The 22,741-nt window shown below is 32.4% G+C and overlaps 1 protein-coding gene across 2 annotated transcripts in view; it reads right to left on the minus strand.

The window, feature by feature from the left end:
- The window catches only part of SCN3A (sodium voltage-gated channel alpha subunit 3), a 123,655-nt gene that overhangs the window by 44,152 nt on the left and 56,762 nt on the right, over positions 1–22,741 (minus strand). Inside the window, exons 11-16 of one of the 2 annotated variants that reach the window (XM_004601112.2) lie at positions 20,876–21,163; positions 13,659–14,006; positions 12,582–12,714; positions 11,033–11,271; positions 3,478–3,651; positions 1,617–1,973 (exon numbers count right to left, since the gene is read on the minus strand). In XM_004601112.2, the coding sequence (XP_004601169.2) occupies positions 1,617–1,973; positions 3,478–3,651; positions 11,033–11,271; positions 12,582–12,714; positions 13,659–14,006; positions 20,876–21,163 (1,539 nt within the window). The remainder of the gene's footprint in view (positions 1–1,616; positions 1,974–3,477; positions 3,652–11,032; positions 11,272–12,581; positions 12,715–13,658; positions 14,007–20,875; positions 21,164–22,741) is intronic. The other variant, XM_055119724.1, reaches the window with a different exon arrangement.

Below are 22,741 nucleotides of genomic sequence, written 5' to 3' on the forward strand. Positions count from 1 at the left end.
TTAAAAGAACAGTAAAATATTTTAATTTTAATAATTTTATCTCATTTTGTCTAGCAAATGTCCTGTTTATATGTATTGCTAATGTATTAATCTGTGGAGGATACTTAAGGCATGTGTAAAAATGATAATTTTAAGCACAAATTCCTTTGTCTAATACCACAAACTTGCAGCAGTAAATTTGAAATGTAAAAATTATAGCAGAAATTTTTATATGCAAATTATAAAGTTGAATACATTTCCTATTAATACATTTAGAGATTTATTTGTTCAAATACTTAGAATATAACTACTTAAAAAAGTATTTCAGGGTTTAGGCTAGACCCATCTAATACATATTATTTTTCTTGTACTATGTTTTGTGGGACAAATTTGAGGAAATATTAAATATCTAATTATTATAAGAATATACACAGAAAAGTTAAACATCAACTGATGAAATATGATGAACCTAGGAATAGTTCATTACAGCTACATAAAAGAATATCAGAATGCTCTCCACTTTAAATGTAGATATTAAATTTCAAACTATGCTACAGGTAGGAAGACTAATGAGTATCAAGAACCCATTTTGCTCCTTATTTCTGTGCATTTTTTTTCAAAATTCACAGCTTTTAAATTTACTTCTGAAAAACCTTGCAAGTTCACAGATGTCCCATACAATTCTTTTATGAAACCTCATTTGAAATGTCTTCCTCAAAGAGTGACTATGTTTAACATAGTCATAGCACTTTGTCCACAAAGAGTGAGAAATTTAAGCATTAAAACACATAAATGTAGGCATTGTGCCTTTTTGTTAGTGCATTTGAATGAGAGCTAAAAGTAAATGTTTAAAATGTGGCCAGTGAGCCAGGAAGGTAATTTAAAGGGTTGAGAGTCTGCTTTGTATTCAGCAAGCCTAGATTCTAACAGCTGGCACCTCAGAGTCCCCTGAGCACCACCAGGAAGAACCCCTGGTGAGCAGAGTGGACATGGCTCACAAAAAAATACAAACAATGAGACCAACAAATCTGGTTAATAAGTGTCATTTGAATAACTTAAATGGACATAAATTATTTTGTCTTAATTCAAAAAAATTAAATTAAAAAAATTCAAAGATTTTATTTAACCCTTCTCAAGTTATTTGGATGATTATAATGCAAGCCTACAATCTAATTCTCTATTTTGTTGAGATTTATCTTTAAAATTTGGTAATACCTTATGTCTCTATATCCATAAACAGTAAGAACTATGAATGCATAAAGAATAATTTCAATGTGGAATAGATGTATTTTATTGTAGATCATTATCTTATCAAAATATGGTTAGAATAAAGTTAGCTTGAATGATTAAAAACATTTCTCAGGAAAGAAAAGCAAAAGTTTTTGCAACCATCTCTCACAGACATCTTCAATTAATCTTCATTGACATCACAAAGTATCGGTTTGCTATTTCAGTTTCTTAGTTATGGAACCTAATTCTCAGAATTAGGATGAGTCGCCTAAGGGTAGAGAGTTAATAGTAGAAATTGAGTCTAGGGCCATTGGTTACAGAACCAGAATTGTGTCTATCTACCAAGTCACTTTCTATCTACTGTTTGGTGATATTATTAATTACAACTATTTATATATAATACATACCACAAGGTTTCCAATGACCATGACCAGCATGAAAACAATAAGGCACATGGTTTGGCCAGCGACCTCCATGCAATCCCACATGGTCTCTATCCACTCTCCACAGAGTACACGAAACACAATCAGGAAGGAGTGGAAGAAATCATTCATGTGCCAGCGTGGTAGTTGACAATTGCTGGAGATCTTGCAGACACATTCTTTGTAGCTCTTACCAAACAACTGCATGCCAACCACAGCAAAAATGAAGACAATGATGGCCAAGACCAAAGTGAGGTTACCCAGAGCCCCCACGGAATTGCCAATGATCTTAATTAGCATATTCAAAGTAGGCCATGATTTTGCCAACTTGAACACTCGAAGCTGTAATCAAGCAAAAAGGTACTCTTAGCAATCATCACAATATAATTTAGGAAGATATCATTTTACTAACATGTCATATTATAAAGAATTTCTGATGAGTATAAAATCTCGAACCACATTAAGCAAATTCACAACTAGAAAAGTCTTTAATGATATAAAAACCATAAATCAGAGTAATACAATTTAAAAAAAAATTCAGAAGTAATAAGTTAAACATTTTTTGATTAATCAACAGATACACTTATTAAAACAAATATTTTGACTATAAACATCTGTGAATTTACCAAATAAATGTCAACCTCAGACTGCTTTAGAAAGTAATAAAAATAATAGAAGATTGATTGATAAGTATTTTTTGTTTGTTTCTGTTTTGGGGCCACATCCAGAAATGCTCAGGGGTAGGTTACTTCTCTCAGTTTACACTCAAAAATTACTCTGGTAGTACTCAGGGGACCATATGCAATGCCAGGGATCAAACCCCAGTTGGCTGTGTGTGTGAAAGGTAAATACTACACCTATTGTATTCTTTTCCCCACCCCTTGATAAGTATTTAAATATGTAGTTATAAAATAAAGTAAACTGGATAAAAATTATTAAAGGTTTCTTTAAATTTGAAGAAAATACATATTTTACCCAGTAAAACTTTTGCATATTTTTAATTTTATTTTATTTTATTTTATTGCTTTTTGGGTCACACCTGGTGATGTACAGGGGTTACTCCTGGCTCTGCACTCAGGAATTACTCCTAGCAGTGCTCAGAAAACAATATAGGATGCTGGGAATCGAACCCGGTTCGGCTGTGTGCAAGGCAAACGCCCTACCCACTGTACTATCACTCCAGCCCCTTGCATATTTTTTAAATATAATGTTTTTGCTATAATATTTTTGATCATTTTGGGGGGCCACACCTGCTGGTATGCTATACTGTCAATATACTGTCAATAAGTTTGCTATACTGCCAATTAAGGAGACGACATAAAATATTTTCCACACGATACCTTCAAAATGTTCTTATTGCATATGTAAGATGATAAAAAGACAAATTAATTTGGAACCAAAATGTGTATTTGCATTTTTTTTACAGACTTGAAAGAAAAAATGAATTAACTGAAAGCATATAGAACAAAAAGTGGGCTTTTAAATGTGTTTTACATATGCATATACATATAAAATGATTATGAAGTGCTTTATCATGTTTTGTCTTTCTTAGAAAACAGATTACACTTAAGTTTGGGATAAAACACATTTTCTAAATATGTTTATTTTTTAGTATGAATTCAATATGCCAAAAACAGTAACAACAAGTTTCACAATGGAGATGTTACTGGTGTCCACTCAAGCAAATCGATGAGCAATGGGATGACAGTGACAGTGACAGTGACAGGATGAATATTATTATATATTTTATTATTAGAAATATATAACTATATAAATATAGTAGCTTAATTTAAAAATTAAACCATGTCAATAAAGTTTAGAAAATAAGCATAGTCTATGTAGATACCAGTCTGAATGATCTTAGTACAGATAATCCTTCCACATTTGCCAGACCAAGCTCCATCAAACTGAGGCTGACAATAATTCCATCAAAAATATTCCAACCCTCTTGGAAATAATAATATGGATCCATGGCAATGATCTTGAGAACCATTTCTGCTGTGAAGATTCCAGTGAAGACCTACAGTAAAACATTGGAAAGGAAAGCAAATGAATTCACAAATATGAAAAAGCTGTAGAGAGCACGTATTTGGAAAAAAGAATATTAAATTCTCATGACAATAAATATCTAATGTTTAAAATGAAGAAATATGACAAACCAAAAACTTTAGCATAGTCTTAGGGGAGTGTATTTATTGTTTTATTTAATATAAAAGTATCAATAAGATATTGATTTAATAGCATTCATTCTCAACATTTATGATTATTATTATTTTTTTTGACAGGAGTCACACCAGCCTTTGCTGTGGGGCTGAGGTGCCAGGACAAACTCAAGGCCTTGCACATGTTGGTCATGTGTTCTATCACTTGGGCTATTCCACTGACCCTCATCATTTACATTTTAAATGTGGGCTTTTATCTATTACACAAGTAATAGTAAATTATTTCCTCCTTTGATATACTATGATTTTTCTATAATCACAACCAGTTTTTATGATATGATTACACAGGAAACACTGTATATTCGGTATGTCAATCTTTATCTCGTATCTTTAAGGTACAACATTTTTTATTTTTTAATTATATAAGCATTCTTGAAGTAGTGAGGTTTTCACAAATATGTTATCTCTGGGTGCATGTTTCAGAATAAAGTTAATGAGTTAAGAGAGCAGGCAACTAAAGACTTAATTGAAAGCAGCAGGAGAACATTCTCAGTATGCATACACCCATAATTAAGATTATAAATTATCAGAATGATTTAATAATCGTCTATTTCACAGTAGAAGGAAAAATAAAACAAGGAATTTAACCTTTGTTTATTAGCTGAAAACCACAGAATAAGAGTCTAAGGACAGGAAATGCTATGATATTATTATAACAAAAATGCTTTAAAGCAGTTCTGTTAACAGTTGTGAAAGTTGCCTTCTGTGACTGTAATATCAATATTTCCATTTACAAAGCAAATATTTTACATTGAATTAATGGTATCAAAATAAAATTATTAGAACTAGTTTCCTAAAACATCGAATTAGTAAAAGAAATCTTTATCTACTTTTACAAGCATGTAAATGTAGATAGCAGCTCATCTTCACAATCAAGGTCTTTCATCGCAGAAAAAATAAGTGTAGTTCATCAATTTACTCAAATAGAACTAAAACTCATTTAACCAAGTCTAGTATATGAAAATATAATTATAAAATGTGCACATTGAAAAATGGCTTTATTATTTTACAAAATGTCTCATAAGATTTTTCCCTTATGAATGTAAATTAATTCTGATTTATTTATCTTTGTCTCATGCAGAAGTTTCAGCTATAGATACATTAGTTTGTCTGAATTAGAAAATACATCAGTGATCAACACATATCTCTTCCTACAGTAAATCATAAATTTGTGTTCTTAGTTCTTCTGAAATAGCTCTATCTCTTGCAATATAAATATCTATGCCATTTATTATATTTAAAATGTAATCCCAACATGAAATTTAAGAATCAAATTTAGGGGCTGTAGCAATAGCACAGTGGGTAGGGCATTTGCCTTGCATAAAGCCGACCCGGGTTCAAATCCCAGCATCCCATATGGTCCCCCGAGCACCACCAGGAGTAATTCCTGAGTGCATGAGCCAGGATTAACCCCTGTGCATCGCCGGGTGTGACCCAAAAGGCAAAAAAAAAAAAAAAGAATCAAATTTAAACTACAGCTTAAAATCATAGCTAAAATTAAATGAGTAGCTAAATAATTAAAAATTAAATAGCTAAAGAATTAGTCTTTAATTGCAGTCAGATATTCATTTAAATGCTTTTCATTTATGAATGAATTTATTCATTCATTTTCATTTATTATTTCATTTATAGATTTTATTTTCTATACACGGTAGTCTGGATTTAGCGTAATTAGAGATTTAAGAGAGTTTTAAACAGACTCATTCTAGCTAAGGTCAACTGAGAATATTAATTTTCATTTATGTGATTAGTTTTAAAACTGTCCATTATTTCTAAAAACTAAAAGAAACACTAGCACTTTTGGAATACACAATAATTTATAGTGCTCTTTATGGTTAACAAATGATTTTATAAACATATATTCATTAAAATTCTAGAATTTGATTTGAAATTGACATTAAAATTTTTTGTTTATACTTAGCTCATTTTGTATTTTTTTTTTTAGTGCTGGAGTGAGGATTCAGTAATAACTAACAGAGCTTGGGGGCTACCTCTAGCTCAGTACTTGCAGGGCACAATGTCACTTTTCACTTTTCAGTGGTTCTGGGGCATTCCTGAATGGGAAGTATGAGCTCCAGCTCTTTACATGATCCCCTTATCCTTTGTATATTAATTTCTACAAAATATTTTAGGTCTCTGGAAAATTTGCATTATATTTTTGTAGGCAATTAAAAATTTTTATAAAACTTGCTAAGCATATACATTTAGATAGTGAAAATTGGGCTCAATCTTAAAAATATAGTAATTAAGATAAACGAATTTTGGATTACATAAATCTATTTTTTTAATCTGTTAAGGAACTTTTTTCTTTTGCCATACCTGGCTGTCCTCGGGCTTTACTTCTGATTTTGCACTTTGGCATCAGCCCTAGTGCGGTTCAGGCACCATATGGGTTGTAAGGGATCGAAACCAGCTCAGACTCATGCACAAGTGCCTGACTGTTTAATTTTTATGATTTTTCCCTTATTGTTTGGTTATTTATTGATATGATTCACGAGTATGTGCTTAAAATTCTTGGATTTCTATTAATTTCACATTTCTCAGTAAGTTATATACAGAAAATAGTGTACACTCAATTGTTGTTAGACCAGAGTCTCATTAGAAGACAGTAGTTTGTAGACAAGTAGTTTGTAACATAATTTTTATTCTATGTTGGGAATAGTGATGCATGGGAGAATATATCTTATGAATATTAATAATACCCATTGACTTATTTGCTTATGGAACTCCCTTGCTGATGCCATAGACCTCCTAGATGGTTCTAGGTTATGACTTCAAAGAGTTTTGGTTTTCAATAAATAAAAAACATTTTTATTTCCTTCAGAGAACAATCATTTTTCTTTCTTGAGACTTAAAGATTACTGCTAAATTTTTATATACTGTAATATTTAATGATACTGGCATTCTAATTGTGTAACTGTAGGCTTTATTTACAAATAGCTTTAAGACCCTAGAAAAGTTTCAGTATTTTACATCCTCTCCCATTCTTGCAGAATAAGGAAATATTTATTAATTTTTAATCACTTATTGCAGTGAGAGTCATAGTAAGAACAGTATCTAGTGTATAAACAGCAAATGTCTATCTGCCTTGAAGAAAGTTATGCACTGGTTGAAAACGTTTATATGATTGTATCTAATATATTATGATTGATGGAAAATTCCTGTTTATATTTTATGGAACTTCTCAAGTGGGTAGACATAGTTGAAATAAAGACTGAATATACTCATAGACTAATTATTTGAATTATACTCATAGACTAAGTCAATCAGCAGACACAGGATAAAAAAGGGAAATACTGATCTAAATTAATATTAAAAATTGACGAGAGGAGATACCTCCAGATCCTATGCCAGGTTGTCTAATCTAGGGCACCTCAGAGGAGATGGGTGAGCCCACTATCCACCCCAACAGAGCACTGGCAGTCCAAAATCTCCAAAATCCAATCACCACCATGCTAATGGCTCTGGACGAGTCTTATGCATGAGAATGAATATGCTGAAAAACCCAGGTATGCAGGATCTGTGACCAAAATCTCCAGGCTCTCATGGAGTCAGACATGTGCAACCTCCCTTGAGTTCCAGGAGCCTGGCAGTCACACCCAGGAACTGCCTCTGGGTGCAATATAAACTCATTCATGGTCATGATCCAGAAACTCACAACTAATCTTGGAAAAAAATCGCAAGCCGTAGAGATGCCTCCAGACCCCAAAGTCACTATCCACTTAAAAATTTAACTCCTTGGGGGCTGGAGCAATAGAACAGCAGGAAGGGCATTTGCCTTGAATGAGGCCAACCTGGGTTCAATTCCCGGCATCCCATGAGGTCCCCCAAGCACCGCCAGGAGTAATTCCTGAGTGCAAAGCCAGGAGTAATCCCTGAGCATCTCTGGGTGTGAACCACAAAGAAAGAAAAATTAACTCCACCTCCATCACCATATTTAAAATTTTAGAATTCCTGGAGTGACATCTTATTCTCTAAGCCACTGATGTAGCAGGATTAGCAAACCACATTTGGTGGGGTGTAAAGGCAACTGATACGAGCATACGAGGCCCAACCTGTAATAACATGTCAGTAATCTCTTATACAGCCTCTTATACAAGTTCCAGTGTGATATACAGCAATCTTCACACACTTTCCTCTAAGGAAAAAATTTTTGATCACTTTTAGCAGATTGTTCATAATAAGCAATGCAAAATTAATTATTTAGGGCCTGCTTTTGAGGCAGGCTTGGTGGAAGTAGGAAAATTTGAAATACTGGTGGTAGGAAGATAAAATGATGGTGGGATTGGTGTTGGAATATTGAATATAATAAATTATTTTGAACAGCTTTATAAAAATAAAAGTAAATTTTAAAAAAACTTGATGAGAAATTTTTTCCTCAGTACTAACTTCAACTTTCAAGTGGTTCTACAGCAATTTACAACTTGTGCATTTTTCATTCTGTTTTCTACCTTATTATCTTTGATACTAGTCATATCATATAATTTTTATAATTGAGAGAAACATGAATAATCAGTCCAATACATGTTTTCATGATAAAGCAGACCCAAATATCTCTACAGTCTCTTTTTCAGGGCTTCCCAGATATTTTGCATGGACATTTTAAGTAGAACCCAGCTTCAGTCTAGTATTCTTCCATGTGATCATTTTATAATCTAATCTCTCTTATTCTTTGTTTCATACTCAATTGCTTCCACACTGAAATTCTATCAAGTCTCAATTTCAAACTTTTTTGGGCAAATTTCCAAAATTTCTTATTTTAACTTGCTCCACTTCCTTAACTGTCCAATATCCTGGAAAAAAATACTTAACCATTTTCCATCAATATTTCAAAGAAAGGTTAGTAACAGATGAGGAAGGAAATTGTTTATCAGGTATATATTTGATGCCAGGCACAGTACTGTGTTTTCTCACTACCTCATCTGACCTTCACAACAACTCTGGGAGGTGGGTGCTATTTTCATTTCAATACCAAAAAGCAAAGACTTAATTTTATTTTATCAGATTTCTCCAGATGCTACATTATTAGTAAACATTAGCTGTGAGGTCAAACCCAGATCCTCTGACTTCACTGTCCCTGTATTTTCATAAAAACATGCTACAAATGCAGCTGTTTTGGGTAGAAAACAACAATTTGATTATTTATTGAGTAACAATCATTAAAATACTGTGAAATACAATGGAATAATAGGATATAAATTCTGCCTTTGAGCAATTTATGGTCTTGAAAACCAAGAATTGTGATATCAAATGAAAATATCTAACATTCAATCATGTTTTAATTACAGATTAATTAGGAATTAGTTAAAAAGTACTGAATATAGACTGTCATATTGGAGGGCATGAGGATTTGTATCTAAGATGAATAACTGTGCAGGAACACTATAAATCTACATAACCTTGAGCTCTTTCCCATAAGTAACATAGAAGCATCTGTATAGCATTTGTGTGGTAAAAACAACAAAACTATTCTGAATGCTCTGACTTTTTCTGATTAGGAAGGGATGATAATAAGATGTCATAGAAAGGGGGAATCAGCTGGGAGTCTTGAAAACTAGATTGAAGCATTGATTCATAAATGTAACCAAATTTATTCTGCAAGGTAAAGATATTTAGTGCAAATTTCATAACATTATTATGTAATATTGGTTGCAATATAAATAACAATATCTTGAAACATGAAATATGGATATTCATGTCAAAATATATGTAAGAAATTAAAATAGGAGATTTCTAATTTTGAAATTGTAAAGGCCACTAGGAGAGGTCTAAGAAGTATACAATGGCACTGTTAGGATTTTCACTAAACTGTGGAAAATATCATTTTTCAGCTGTCATATATTGTATTTAAGGTTATTCCTGAGAAGTGATTTTAGCACTGAATACATAGAATAGGAAATAACTAATACTACAAAAGTAGGTCATACTTAGAGTTGTTGACTACATAAAAATATAGATGGAAAAGCGTAGCCCATTAGGCAAAAGACCAAAAGGCCAAAAATAGAGTAAGAGATGGAGAAATTGAAGAAAGAAAGGAACAGTCAGAAAAATAGTTTGTCTCAGGAGCCAATGATGAAGAAAATCTTAAAAGTCTGTTGGATCCTTTTACTGAATCAAATAATGCAATTGGAGTTGTGGTCTTTTGTTGGTTAGGCATGTATGCATTTATATACCTATATTCTTTCCCCTCAGTCAGTTGAAAAGAATTATTTCCCTACTTATGTGATTCCTCAGGATGGTAATGTTTTCACATTTCCAAGTTCTGCCAAGCTTGATTAAACTGTAATTGAGTGTCTGATCCAAGCTCTGCCAGAGCATTATTACAAGACTTTGAACTGAAGCTTAAAAGAAAGGTTTTTTGTTTGTTTCTTTTTCCCAGTGAAGTGGTTGAAGAACATAAAATCAGTGAACTATGGCTGAGAATTTTTCCAGATCTAGGCACAAACGATTCCTAAACATTTGGACTATATTTAAATCCTCAAAGTATTTTCTGAAATTCAACTGCAAAATTACCCTTTTACATGGTTTGAGAGTTCATCTTTTCTTTCCATTACACAACTGAATTGTTTTTTCATTTCTTAAATTAGTTAACACTAGTTTCTGTATTTTGCCAAAAGGGAAAGTCTCAATGAATAGCCTAAGTTCTTTTCTTAGTTTTCCATCTATATCATTTTTAATTTATTGATATAGATTTAGGAGGGAATGTGCAGGTCAGTAATATTTAAGCATGAAGGTCAAGTAATGTAAGCCCAAACTGATTAAATTACAAATTCAATTTTACCGACTTTAATTCTCTTGTATAAATATTACTGAAAAAATTTATTCAATACTTAAATGAATGCTATCATTTCTTTAGTAAAGAATTTAATGTTTGTGTGTTCCTTCAATGGATAAAACTCTTCAAGAGTTGTGCGTGTGTGTTGAAATTATATTATTATGGAATCAGAATTGGATCTTTTGGTTTCTCTGGATTTAAATTTCTAGCAAAAATTATATAAATAAGGGGGAAATTATTTTGGGGTTTCACATATGTATGTTTTTCTTTGGTCTGTTTCCTCCTCCAAATTCCTTCCAACAACCCTCTCTGCAACAACCCCCCTTCATCCTCCACTACCTCCCCACCCTTCCCCCTCTACCCCGACCAAGGCAAGAGGAAATATCAAATTCAAATGAACTTACCAGGTTTCCTACAGTCAATACCCTACTAAACTGACCAGTCATTGGGTAGTGCTCCATGGCCATAAAGAGGGTATTTAGAACAATGCAAATAGTGATTGCAAGATCAACAAATGGATCCATAACAATTAAATTCACAAGATGCTTTACTTTTAGCCAGGCATCACAGCAATCCCAGATCAAAAACACATTGGCAAATCTATACCAGCATGGCGGACACTTTTGTCTAGATTCTTCAAGTTCTAGGGCAATAATAAATAGAAAGAATAAAATAAACAATGAAAGTGATTATTGTTCCTATATTTTAGATATTGTTTGGAAAAAAACATTGCTTCTAGTAGGAGCTAGAAACTCTTAATAACTAGTTAAACAAATGTCAGAAGACAACCAGATTAAAACATTTTCATAAAAAGTTATTTAAATCAGCTATTTTTTGATTAAAGAAATCGTTTCATATTAAGTCTGAACTTAACATATTTATTCAAAATAATTAGACAGTGTCTGATTAAATAACTATTTTCCTTAAAAGACAAAATATCTAAATAAGTTTTAATAAACACCAAATGTATCAAACATTAATGATTTTTAAAAATACAAACAGCACTGTCTTAAATCTGTGATACTTATTAATATCAGTGATTTATTTCCATTGTTTCTGTATGAACAGGAAAGTTACACATACTGTGACACTGGTTTATATGGTTTATGGTTTATAGCCCAGATTCAAAACAAAATCTATTTTAATTCATAATTACTTGTATCTGTTATAATGCTGATATAACATTAAATTAACTAGCTATTTTAATGGGTGAAGCTCTTAAGATAATTATTATGTGACTACTTAAATATTCTAATGTACCAACAGGACAAGAGAAAAATGTAACTGATATTTTTTAAGACAAATATTACATATGAATGATATCACAGACTTAGAAAATTGTACTAATGCAATATCCCTCTAAACTTCAAGAAACAAAGATTGATTTAATGAATGAATTAGTGACTAATTCATATTTCCTATAAGTTGATATATAGGTAAGAGTAAGGATTACCGTAGTTGTCCTTAAAGAAATGTAATATTCTCTTTGCATGTGGAAAATGGAAGATATCTTTGGTAGAGTCTATGTTAAAGCACAGTAATGTTTTGGTTTTGTCCATCTTAGTCATGCTCATCCCCCAGCTCTATCAGTACCTCTATGTCTGGAGAACAGACATAAAAATTTGAAAGCTACTTCCTTTTCTTATGCATATAAATATGTAAGACAGCAATGTTTTTACTAGAAAAATTTTAAAATAATGTAATTTAGGAATAACATCTCATTGAAAGAATACTCAGTGGTAAAATACCACTTGGCAGACAAAAAAGAGTAAAAAAAGAGGCAACAATATTATTTGTAATTAACATGATAAAATCTATTCCACATTTAATCTCTTTAGTTCTACTGTACACTTCTTATTTTGGGAAAATTGACTTTGGTAATTCTACAAGAAGAAATAGTTCTGCAAAATCATATAGTTGTAGAAAACTAATCATCCACAGCCTACTTCTTACCCTCCATTGTGTTGGTCAAGATGCTGGCTATACTCATGGCTCTATGTCTTCCAGAAGAATCTTCTAGCATTTCCATTGAAATCTGATAAGAACTTAGCCTTCTCTTTCTGATTTCTGTTTCAGTGGTGGTGCCCTGCAAACCAAATACTGATGGTTCAAACCACCCTTTCATTGAATAATATATTGCCACTTGACATTTTTTGAAAGTCATGCAGCATGCAACTTTTACAGGTAATAATTTTCAAATAACAATAAAATATTAAATTTACTATTGTTTTAAACACTCAAAAGTCATTGCAAGTTATGCCCTCTACCAAGAATTCACCAGTTAGATGAAATTGTAATAGGGCAATTATGTTGCAGAAATATTTTTGTTAACATGTTGGAATTTTTGGAGAATATTTTATAGCATGCTAAAGTCACCTATTTATTTAATTAAAATGCAGTTATTTTAAATGCATCTCAACTATACATAGTAACATCAATCTTTCTTGAAAACAAATAATAGAATCATATAGTCTCAAGGATTAATTATTTTCTTTGAGGCTATATTAACAGTATTGACATATATGGGCCAAATTTTTCCATGCACAAACACAGATGTACAATGAAATGTGTGTGCTTTCCTGGATTATAAAACAATTATTTCTATAATTGCTCCTATGAGAAATTAACATTAATTATAATATATTGGTCAATAAAATATATTGGTAATTCCAATGTTCAATTTTAAGTACACAAAATTTTAACATATATAAGTAAACAATTGTACAATTTTGGTTAAGTATACATATATAACTGATTCTCAAAATGAACATTGTTATATATTAGTACTTTCATAAATTTGCAGATGTGATTCATCCCAGATTCTAAAAATATTTTTAATAAGCATTTGGAAGCTAGTGGTCCCATACAATTCAATTGTTTCTGATGATTCTATTGTTTTTCATTCAATTAATCATGTTCCTTTTGAAAACTTTCATTTGGGGGAAGGAGGACAGCATGACTGTCCAGTCAGGCCTTGATTGTTTCAATTTGGTATATAATGTGAAGAGTAGCTAACTTATCTATTATCACCTCTGGCAGGAGTTGTCCAGAAGGTGAGGTTAAAGTTGATGGTCCACCCACCAAGGAAACCACACCATTGCAATCCACAGTGCTGTGCATCTTCCCATTTGCTGGAAGCCCTGGCACCATCCTGGATGACATACTGGCCTGACTAACGTTACTGTTGCGTCGCTCTCCATGTCTGTGTGGCACAAACAGTGAGTCTCTCCTGCTCTCGCTGTCTTCGAATGTACTGTGCTCATCATCAGCAAAATCATTTTCAGAACCCACATCCTTTGTTCGACCTCTGAAGCTGAAAATGCTTGTTTTGCTATTGCGTCTTGGAGAAAATAGGGAACCACGGATACTTAACAGAGACTAAGGAGAGAGCAGGAGAGAACAGATTTGGGGAAAACATCATTATTAAATGAAAGTCTTAGTACTGAATGAAAGAATCTTTCATAATTATTAAATGAAAGTCTTAGTACTGAAAGAATCTACTGAAAGAATCTAGTCTTTTTTTTTTTTTGCAACTCGCGGCAGACCACATATAATGGCGGTATGTGGTCATGATTTATTTGCCTATTTTATTTACTGCTAAATTCTTGTTGTTAACAGTACAGAGAACTAAAGTTTTCTTGTTTATTTTTGTTTTGCTTGTTTTGGGAGAGAGCCACAGTCAATGATGCCCAAGGGCTGTTCCTGGTTCTGTGCTAAAAAGTGACCCCTAGCAGTGCTCAGGGGATCAAAGGTTGTGCCAGCAATTGAACTGGGGTTGTCAGCTGCAATAATGACTTTTAAATGAGAGATAAATGGAAGCATTTGACAAGATAGTGGAAATTAATTATTGTAAGCTGTGAACAAAAGCCAGACTTTTTAATTAATTAATTAATTAATTTTAAAAATTTATTCTTTTATTGAATCACCATGTGGAAAGTTACAAAGCTTTCAGGTTTAAGTCTCAGTTATACAATAAAGCCAGACTTTTAAAAAAGAAGATATTTGCTTCCATCATATTAACTATACTTCATAAAATATACAATATAAATTTGAGGTTATATCACAGATGTAAAATTTAAATATGAAACAATATAATCTCCAGAAAAATTGTTGTAGACTATTTTCATGAAATCAAGATACTCGCTGAGAAGAGCACTACTCATATTAAAAATGAGAAATTATTTTATTACAATTAAAAACATGAGAGAAAAATATGTAAACTAAAGAGTCACAGAACTTATTTACATACATAGTTTAGCATATTATTATATTAAATATTTGACTTTTATTAAAGTAGTCTTGCTCTTGAACACAGGTAATCAAGCTTCTAAAGCACAGATGTTTTCATAAATGCCAAATGCAACTTTAAGTATAAGGAGTACTTTGCTAAACAGGAATCTTGATTTGCTATTTACCAGGTGAATTACTAATTCATTTTCTTTTTTCTCTAGTTTTGTGAGGCAGAGTCAGTAACCATGATGTTATAGTTTTAGAATTTGATGCTTGAGTATAATTTTCTTATCATTTTTATTGATTTTTTGGTGGAAATGATGCATAAGTGGGTAGAATCAGTTGAAAGTACTGTGATTAGAAGGGCATCTACAGTTCTAGTGAGACCACCATCTCAAAGTCAAAGTATTTGTAATAAATATTTTATTGGACAATGATTTGAAGACAAAAACATTGTCCCGCAGTTCTTTCCTTTGGGATCATAAAAGGATATTAGTTTACATTTTTTTTTCTGTATCTGTTTATCTCTACATGGGAAAAAAGTCATGAAACTTACCTCTGAGGATGTCTTCCAAATTTGCTAACAGTTTCCCAAATGGCTACTGATTCATCGTATTTAAGAGAATACATCAAACACAACAGAGAGAATTCTTAAAATATGTGTGCAACTATTTTTATTTAAAATTCAACAGTATTTAAAAGCAAGGCATATCCACAGGTCTTTAACGAAGCAGATGATGCAGAAGAGACCTTATTTCTCTGATATCATTTCAATTTTACTAGAAAGAAATGAGTGACTCAGAAATGCTATTAAAAATCTTGTATGCTCACAAACACATGAAATAAACCATTTCTAGTTTTAGAAAATGAAAATTCAGTAGGAATTCTCTCCTTTTTTCTTTTTGAATGGATTTTAAACATTAGCACCAAATAATTCAGTTTATATTAGCATTTTAGTCATATTAAAATATTCTCTATTCAATCTACAGAATCTTTGTAAACTCCCCCCACTATGCATAATGGCATTCCCTGTTGCTCCTATTTGACCTCTCATGACCTTTTATACCTTTCTTTAGATGCAGGAAATTTGTTGACTAATGTATATCTATGAATACCAATAACAATCATGGACCTTCCCTTTGTTCTCCAAATTCCAGAGTAAAACCAAATCAAATCAAATAATTTTAGGAAAATAAAAGAAACATTAAAGGCAGTCTCCATCAAATTTATTTTGATCAGTTTGGATAATTAGGTCATGCTCATTTTCAAAGGTCCCATTTTTAGCTTTATTTTTATGGCTTTTCCGAGACTGAAAAGCACCAGAATATTCTTCATTGCCTCTGTCTCAATAACATTCAGAAAACATATTATTCTTTTTTAAAAGTGCTGTTACTTTGGATTTGGTTAGACGAGAAGGATTAGCTCTCTAGCCTGTCCTACTAGAGACTCTTTCTATTTGACAGCTTGTTCAACACTTTTCTTCCCAACGTCAGACAATTTTAGCCTGCTTTTCCAACCATGAAAGTGATTAAAAGTTTCGACACTGGTAAGGAAAAAGCTCAGTCCCCAGTAAGGCAGAATGTGAATGGTTTTCATATCCTTAGACTTAATTTAAATTATCAATGAAATACCATATTATGTTCAGATTTGTGTCTTGAAGTTTTATTGTGTATCTTTAGTTTAATTTTTTAATTGAAATTCAATAAATAGAAGGATTGTTGGAACTAGATATACAACACACATTCCAGGTGTGCTAATTATCATCTTATCCTCTAAGGTGATGCAGTGCCATCACCTCAGTGTATCTATACTCAGAAAGTGTCTCTGGAAATGAAAATATGTCTATATTATATTGGTGGTATGTGTGTGTCTATAATGTACCTTGTACATGCCTTTAATTTTCATGTTTTTATGCTGGAGTGTTCTCAAGGCGTTCCAGACCTTTGAATTTATTTGAAACTTCTATTCAATCTCTGGAAAGTATAATAATGGGTGTGAGCAGAGCTTTCAAGGCAACAGAAACTTAAAAAGAAGATCACAAAAATAGTATTCAAAGAAAATAAACCAAAAATAACACACTAGAAGATGCAGCCAAGTGGAGGGAATACCCACAGCTGTGGAAGACCTCTATGTAGGGGGGAAAAAGCCTTCTATGCTTAACAACCAAAATGCCTTTCCTAATATTAGGTATAAATATAAATTCATTTATGCCTGAAATATAAATCCCAGGTATCCTTTTTGAAAATTTTTAAAAGAAATTAATGCCAACTATAGTATTAATTTTCAGTGAAAATTAGAGAATAAAAAAATAGTTCTGTAGAACACAATCCTATATGTAGAGACTAAACTCAAGTGAAATGGGAAAAGTCAACATGGAAGACAACTTAGGGAATTTGAAGATGCTATTACTTATTACTCATATGAAAAATTAGTATTTGTTTGAAACACTCCATAGCATTTTAAATTAAATGCATGCACCTTATCATTGTTTTAAAACTTCAAAACAATATTTATTTATAATTATAGACCTTGTGTTTTAAAACAATTTTAATAAATCCAAACAATAATGATAAAATACTTGAAAGGAATTCACTTTCCATTATAGACATATAATTTTTTTTCACTCTAAACCTAAATCTTACCAATTTTAAAATAAAACTATATTATGAACATAAAATAACATTAAATTTTATGTTAGTAGAGGGCAGGGTGCTCATAATTCATGGCTTGTTTGCCTTAACATTTTCAGAAAATGCATTATTTTTTAATGGAATGCTCTGTCTTTATTTTATTTATTTTATTTTTTTTCTCCAGTCCATTTTATGCTTCCTGTTTTTACTCCCTTCACAGATCCTCATTCCTGTCAGGGCCAGTCTTTTTTGTTTACCTAGTCAGAAATTGCAAAGTAATTCTCGTATTTTTTTGACTTGTGGTAATGCTCTCTTTCTGTCTTTTTCTACTGCTATATATAAATGTTAATGGTACCAGACTATTTCTCTTACATTTGAACAACTTTGAGTCTATCTCTTCCTACCATCTATCTATTGGCCTCCCTGCCTATCTACCTATTTCATGATCTTGATCTACAAATGTCAAATGAAATACACATAACATATGCATATACTAATTCTATTTTTAGAATCAAAACTCTGCTGCTGTCAGCTAACTTCCCTATACTGTTACATCTCCCTGATTCACTCAAAAGGCCTAGCAGCTGTCCCATGAGCATTCCAAGCATTTTTCTTCTCAGAGTTTTACACTTGTTTCTGAGAGTCTGAAATGCTCTTCCTTGAAATGGCCTCTCTTTTTTCTGAATCTTCTGATAAAGTTCCTGTACAGTTAGGACTTCCAAAACATTGTTTCATGTTAGTGTCCTTATCCCTTGCTCCCACTATATTTCTTTCTTTCTTTTTCTCCCATAGTGGTGTATTTAATATGCCAAAATCAGTAGCAGCAAGTCTCACAATGAGACGTTACTGGTGCCCTCGCGAGCAAATCGATGATCAATGGGACAACAGTGCTATAATGCTACAGACCTTATTACCTTCCAACACAGTCTCTTACTCTGCTCATTGTCTGTCTCCTCCTTTAACATGAGTTCCATGAGGTCGGTAAATGAGATCTCTTGTTCACTAATGTATTCTCATCACTTAAAACAATTTTAGTCAATAATAGAAAATAATTTGTTAAATGACCTAATTCACAAGATTATATTTGTTCATAAAAATGAAGTAATTAAAACATGTAAGTATTTTCATATAAAAATTGTGACTATGTATAAACATTTGTGAATATTTACAACTACACATACATTTTTATTTCCTTCATTTGGTAATTATTCTCCCTTTTACATTTAGTAAGGTCCTCACTATCATTTAGAATATTTGTTTTTTCTGTATATTTCTTCATGCCACTTAACTCTGAAATAGTTCCCTTTGCAGAAACTCAACAAGTTACATTGTCTCAACTAACATCACCGAACTAATCTGAAATTGGGAAATGAACACAAACTTTTTTGAAGTTAACAACTTAGCTATAGTGTCAAACATCACTTCTAATGATTCCTAATAATGCTAATAAGGGTGAAATATAAAGGGTGATAGTTAAGAATAACAGATGTTGCCATTTAAGATAGTTCAAGATAATACCCAAGTTTTATGATTATTTGATGTCACGTCTATTATTATGAATAACAGCAAATTTTTTCCTCTTACACTTGCTGTGATCAGAGATTATTCTTGATTTTGTGCTCAAGAAACACTCCTCTCCTCTCTTTTCAGAAAACCATATGCTGGGGATTGAGCCTGAGTTGGACATGTGCAAGGCAAAATGCTTTACCTGCTGTACTCTCTCTCCCTAGCCCTAATAGTTAAATCTCTGAATAGTTAGATTTAATTTTATAAGACATAGGATAATAATTATTTTTTTAACATGTATGCCTACTTTTCTCTTGAGAACTTAAGTTTTAAGTTGTATAGTTTAAGTTTGATTTATATCATGATCACGATCATGAAATCCTGTTGTTCATCGATTTCTCGAGTGAGCTCAGTAACTTCTCCATTCGTCCTATTCCTGAGATTTTAGAAGCTCTCTCCATTTAGCCTTCCTAATGGTGCTGGTGCCGCATTGGAGGCTCTATCAGGGTCAGGGGAATGAGATCCGGCTTGTTACTGACTTTAGCATATGAATACACCATGGGAAACTTGCTAGGCTGTCCCATGTGGGCAGGAAACTCAGTAGCTTGCTAGTTTCTCCCAGAGGGAAAAGTAGGTTGTAAGATATCACGCGGCTGCGAAGCATTGATTTATATACTTATTATAAATTTTAAAATAAAACTCACTGAAAATTTATACTCTATTTCAATAGAGATCAAAGTGCTATACTTAATTTTTTGAGCATAGCAATAAGTCATTTAAAAATGTTTTTATAAGAAGTATCATCCATTTTTCATTTATAATGTTTTGCTTTAACTTAAATGCAGTGTGTCTTTATCTTTGTAGTTTAATTCTAATTCATATTAATATGAATAAAGAGTTAATTCACAACTCAATAGAGAAGTTTGATGAAACAAAAGATTATTTAAAGTGATAAATATATTTAATACATATTACATAACTATACTGTATATTATGCAATCCAGGTTCCTTATTAACAAAGAACTGGAACTATTTTTTTCTCTTCGACTTGAAAATATGCTGAAGAATTTGGTAGTTAGCATTACATGAGAGCAAAAATAGACTGTCTTCAACATAGTTCTTCTCAAGAGCATTTGGGTCATCATTTTACTATAATGTGCTGCTTTATCAATGTAATAGAAGATTAAAGCACTACAATTCTCATTTCAAAGAATGAGGGCAAAAAATAAGAGATTTAATTTCAAATTAAATGTTATAGGCACAGATTTTTATTTGAGGTCTCAAATGGAAAATGGTATAGAGTTGCAAAACTATTTCACTGAGAGAAAAGTATAATAGGTAGGTTAACACAAACAGAACAAAAGCAATTCAAAATATCTCAAAATGAGTGCAATGTTTAAAGTTAATTAACAAATCAAATATCACTGATCTAATAAAAGGTATTTTTAAAGACTATCTTATGATAAAAATTTGGAAAACTGTATTTTTTCAAAGACAAATACTGGATGATCTTACTCTTGTGGATATAGAGTAACAAAGCAAGGAAACAAAAGTGAACTTGTAGATTCAAACTTTCAGAGCAGAAGTTACTAGAAAACAGAAGTGAGGAAGGTCTATGTGAGGAAGGCATTCAAAGACTGTGGAGGAAGGCTATGGGCATTTTTGTTGTATTTATTAAATAGTAACATGTACTTTGAAAAGGCATAAAATTGTAATTCTAAAATATATACAGTGTGTAAACTAATTTTGGCTCAATAAAAAATTTTTGAGACCTTAATGCAAATATAAACAGTAGTTTCCTATTTCAAATGGAGTATGGAAAAATATGCCTAAACATCCAACGAATAAACAACAAACTGAGTGCTTAGTAGAAACCCTTACCTGATGAGGGGAGCAGAACTTCTTGTCACTAGTTAGTCGGTTTCCATCCAGGGAGAAAAGAAAGCTCCTTTTGACACTGTCTTCAGATTCAGATTTTGGAAACCTGTCTCCCTCTCCTTTGTTGTTTACTTCAAAATGCTCCCTTTGTCTTCTTTTTTTCCTTCGGTTCCTCCACTCCTTAGCACTTTTGGAGCTTAATTTTGATGCTTCGGAAGAACTTTCTAATAGTTCCCCTAACCCACCTATTCCACTGAAATCTCTTGAAGCAGCTGATGCTGCTGCAACTGCCTGTTTAAAACAAAGCCAAGAACTATTTAGGACATATGTCATATAAGAAATCAATTGTATTACACATTTTACCATTTAAGAATATTAGTGTTATGGGTAACTTGTTTTTTGGTAATGATTTCATGGTGTTTTACTGTGAGAGAATTTACTACACAATAATGACCATATAAAATAGCATAAAGCAATATGCTAACCAGTGCATTATGGCAGTAAAAAGACTGGTTTGGGCAAACCTCTTGGAGTTTTTCAAAAAACATTTTTCCATTAACTTTGCTTTAGGGGACAATTGTTTTCTTGAAAGAACTGGATGGGATCATGCTATCAAAAGAAATATGAAGGAAGAAGATAAATAACAGATGATATGACTCCAAGGAGGGATACAGTGGAGGAACAAAGCAAGAGAAGATATGGTCCCAAAAGAAACACACCCATGAAATAAGGCTTCTGAACTGATGTTATGAAGAGAGGAGGGTCTCTATAAGGATACCCATGAAATTCCTCAAAGAAATGGATCAAGCAATCCTGAAATTCATATGGAACCACAAATGCCCACGGATAGCTAAATCAATTCTTGGGAAAAAGATGATGGGAGGCATCACCCTCCCCACCCTTAAACTCTACTACAAAGCAGTAACAATTAAAACAGCATGGTACTGGAACAAAGGCAGAGCCGCAGATCAATAGAACAGGGTGGAATATCCCTACACACAACCCCAAATGTACTATCATCTAATCTTTGATAAGGGAGCAAGAAATGTGAAGTGGAGCAAGGAAAGCATCTTTAACAAATGGTTCTGGCATAACTGGACAACCACATGCAAAAGAATGGGCTTAGACATCGACCTAGTACCATGCACAAAAGTCAGATCAAAATGGATTAAAGACCTCAACATCAGACCACAGTCCATAAAGTACATTGAAAACAAGGTCGGCAAAACCCTCCATGATATTGAAGCTAAAGGTATCTTCAAAGATGACATGCAATTGATCAACCAAGTGGAAACAGAGATAAACAAATGGGACTAAATTAAACTAAGAAGCTTCTGTACCACAAAAGATGAAGTGACCAGAATTCAAAGACAATCTATAGATTGGGAAAGGATATTTACCCAATACCCATCCGTTAAGAGGCTGATATCAAGGGTATATAAGACACTGGTTGAACTCTATAAGAAGAAAACATCTAACCCCATCAGAAAATGGGGCGAAGAAATGAACAGAAACTTTCTCAAGGAAGAAATACGAATGGCCAAAATACATGAAAAAATGCTCTTCATCACTAATCATTAGGGAGATGCAGATCAAAACAACTATGAGATACCACCTCACACCACAGAGACTGGCACACATCCAAAAGAACAAAAGCAACTGATGTTAGCAAGGATGTGGGGAGAAAGGGACCCTTCTAGACTCTGGGAATGCCGACTGGTTTAGTCCTTTTGGAAAAAAATATGGACGCTTCTCAAAAAATTAGAAATTGAGATTCCATTTGACCCAGCAATACCACTCCTGGGAATATATCCCAGAGAGGCAAAAAAAAGTATAGTCGAAATGACATCTGCACTTATATGTTCATCG

The sequence above is a fragment of the Sorex araneus genome, chromosome X (genome assembly GCF_027595985.1).
Source record: "Sorex araneus isolate mSorAra2 chromosome X, mSorAra2.pri, whole genome shotgun sequence".
NCBI lineage: Eukaryota > Metazoa > Chordata > Mammalia > Eulipotyphla > Soricidae > Sorex > Sorex araneus.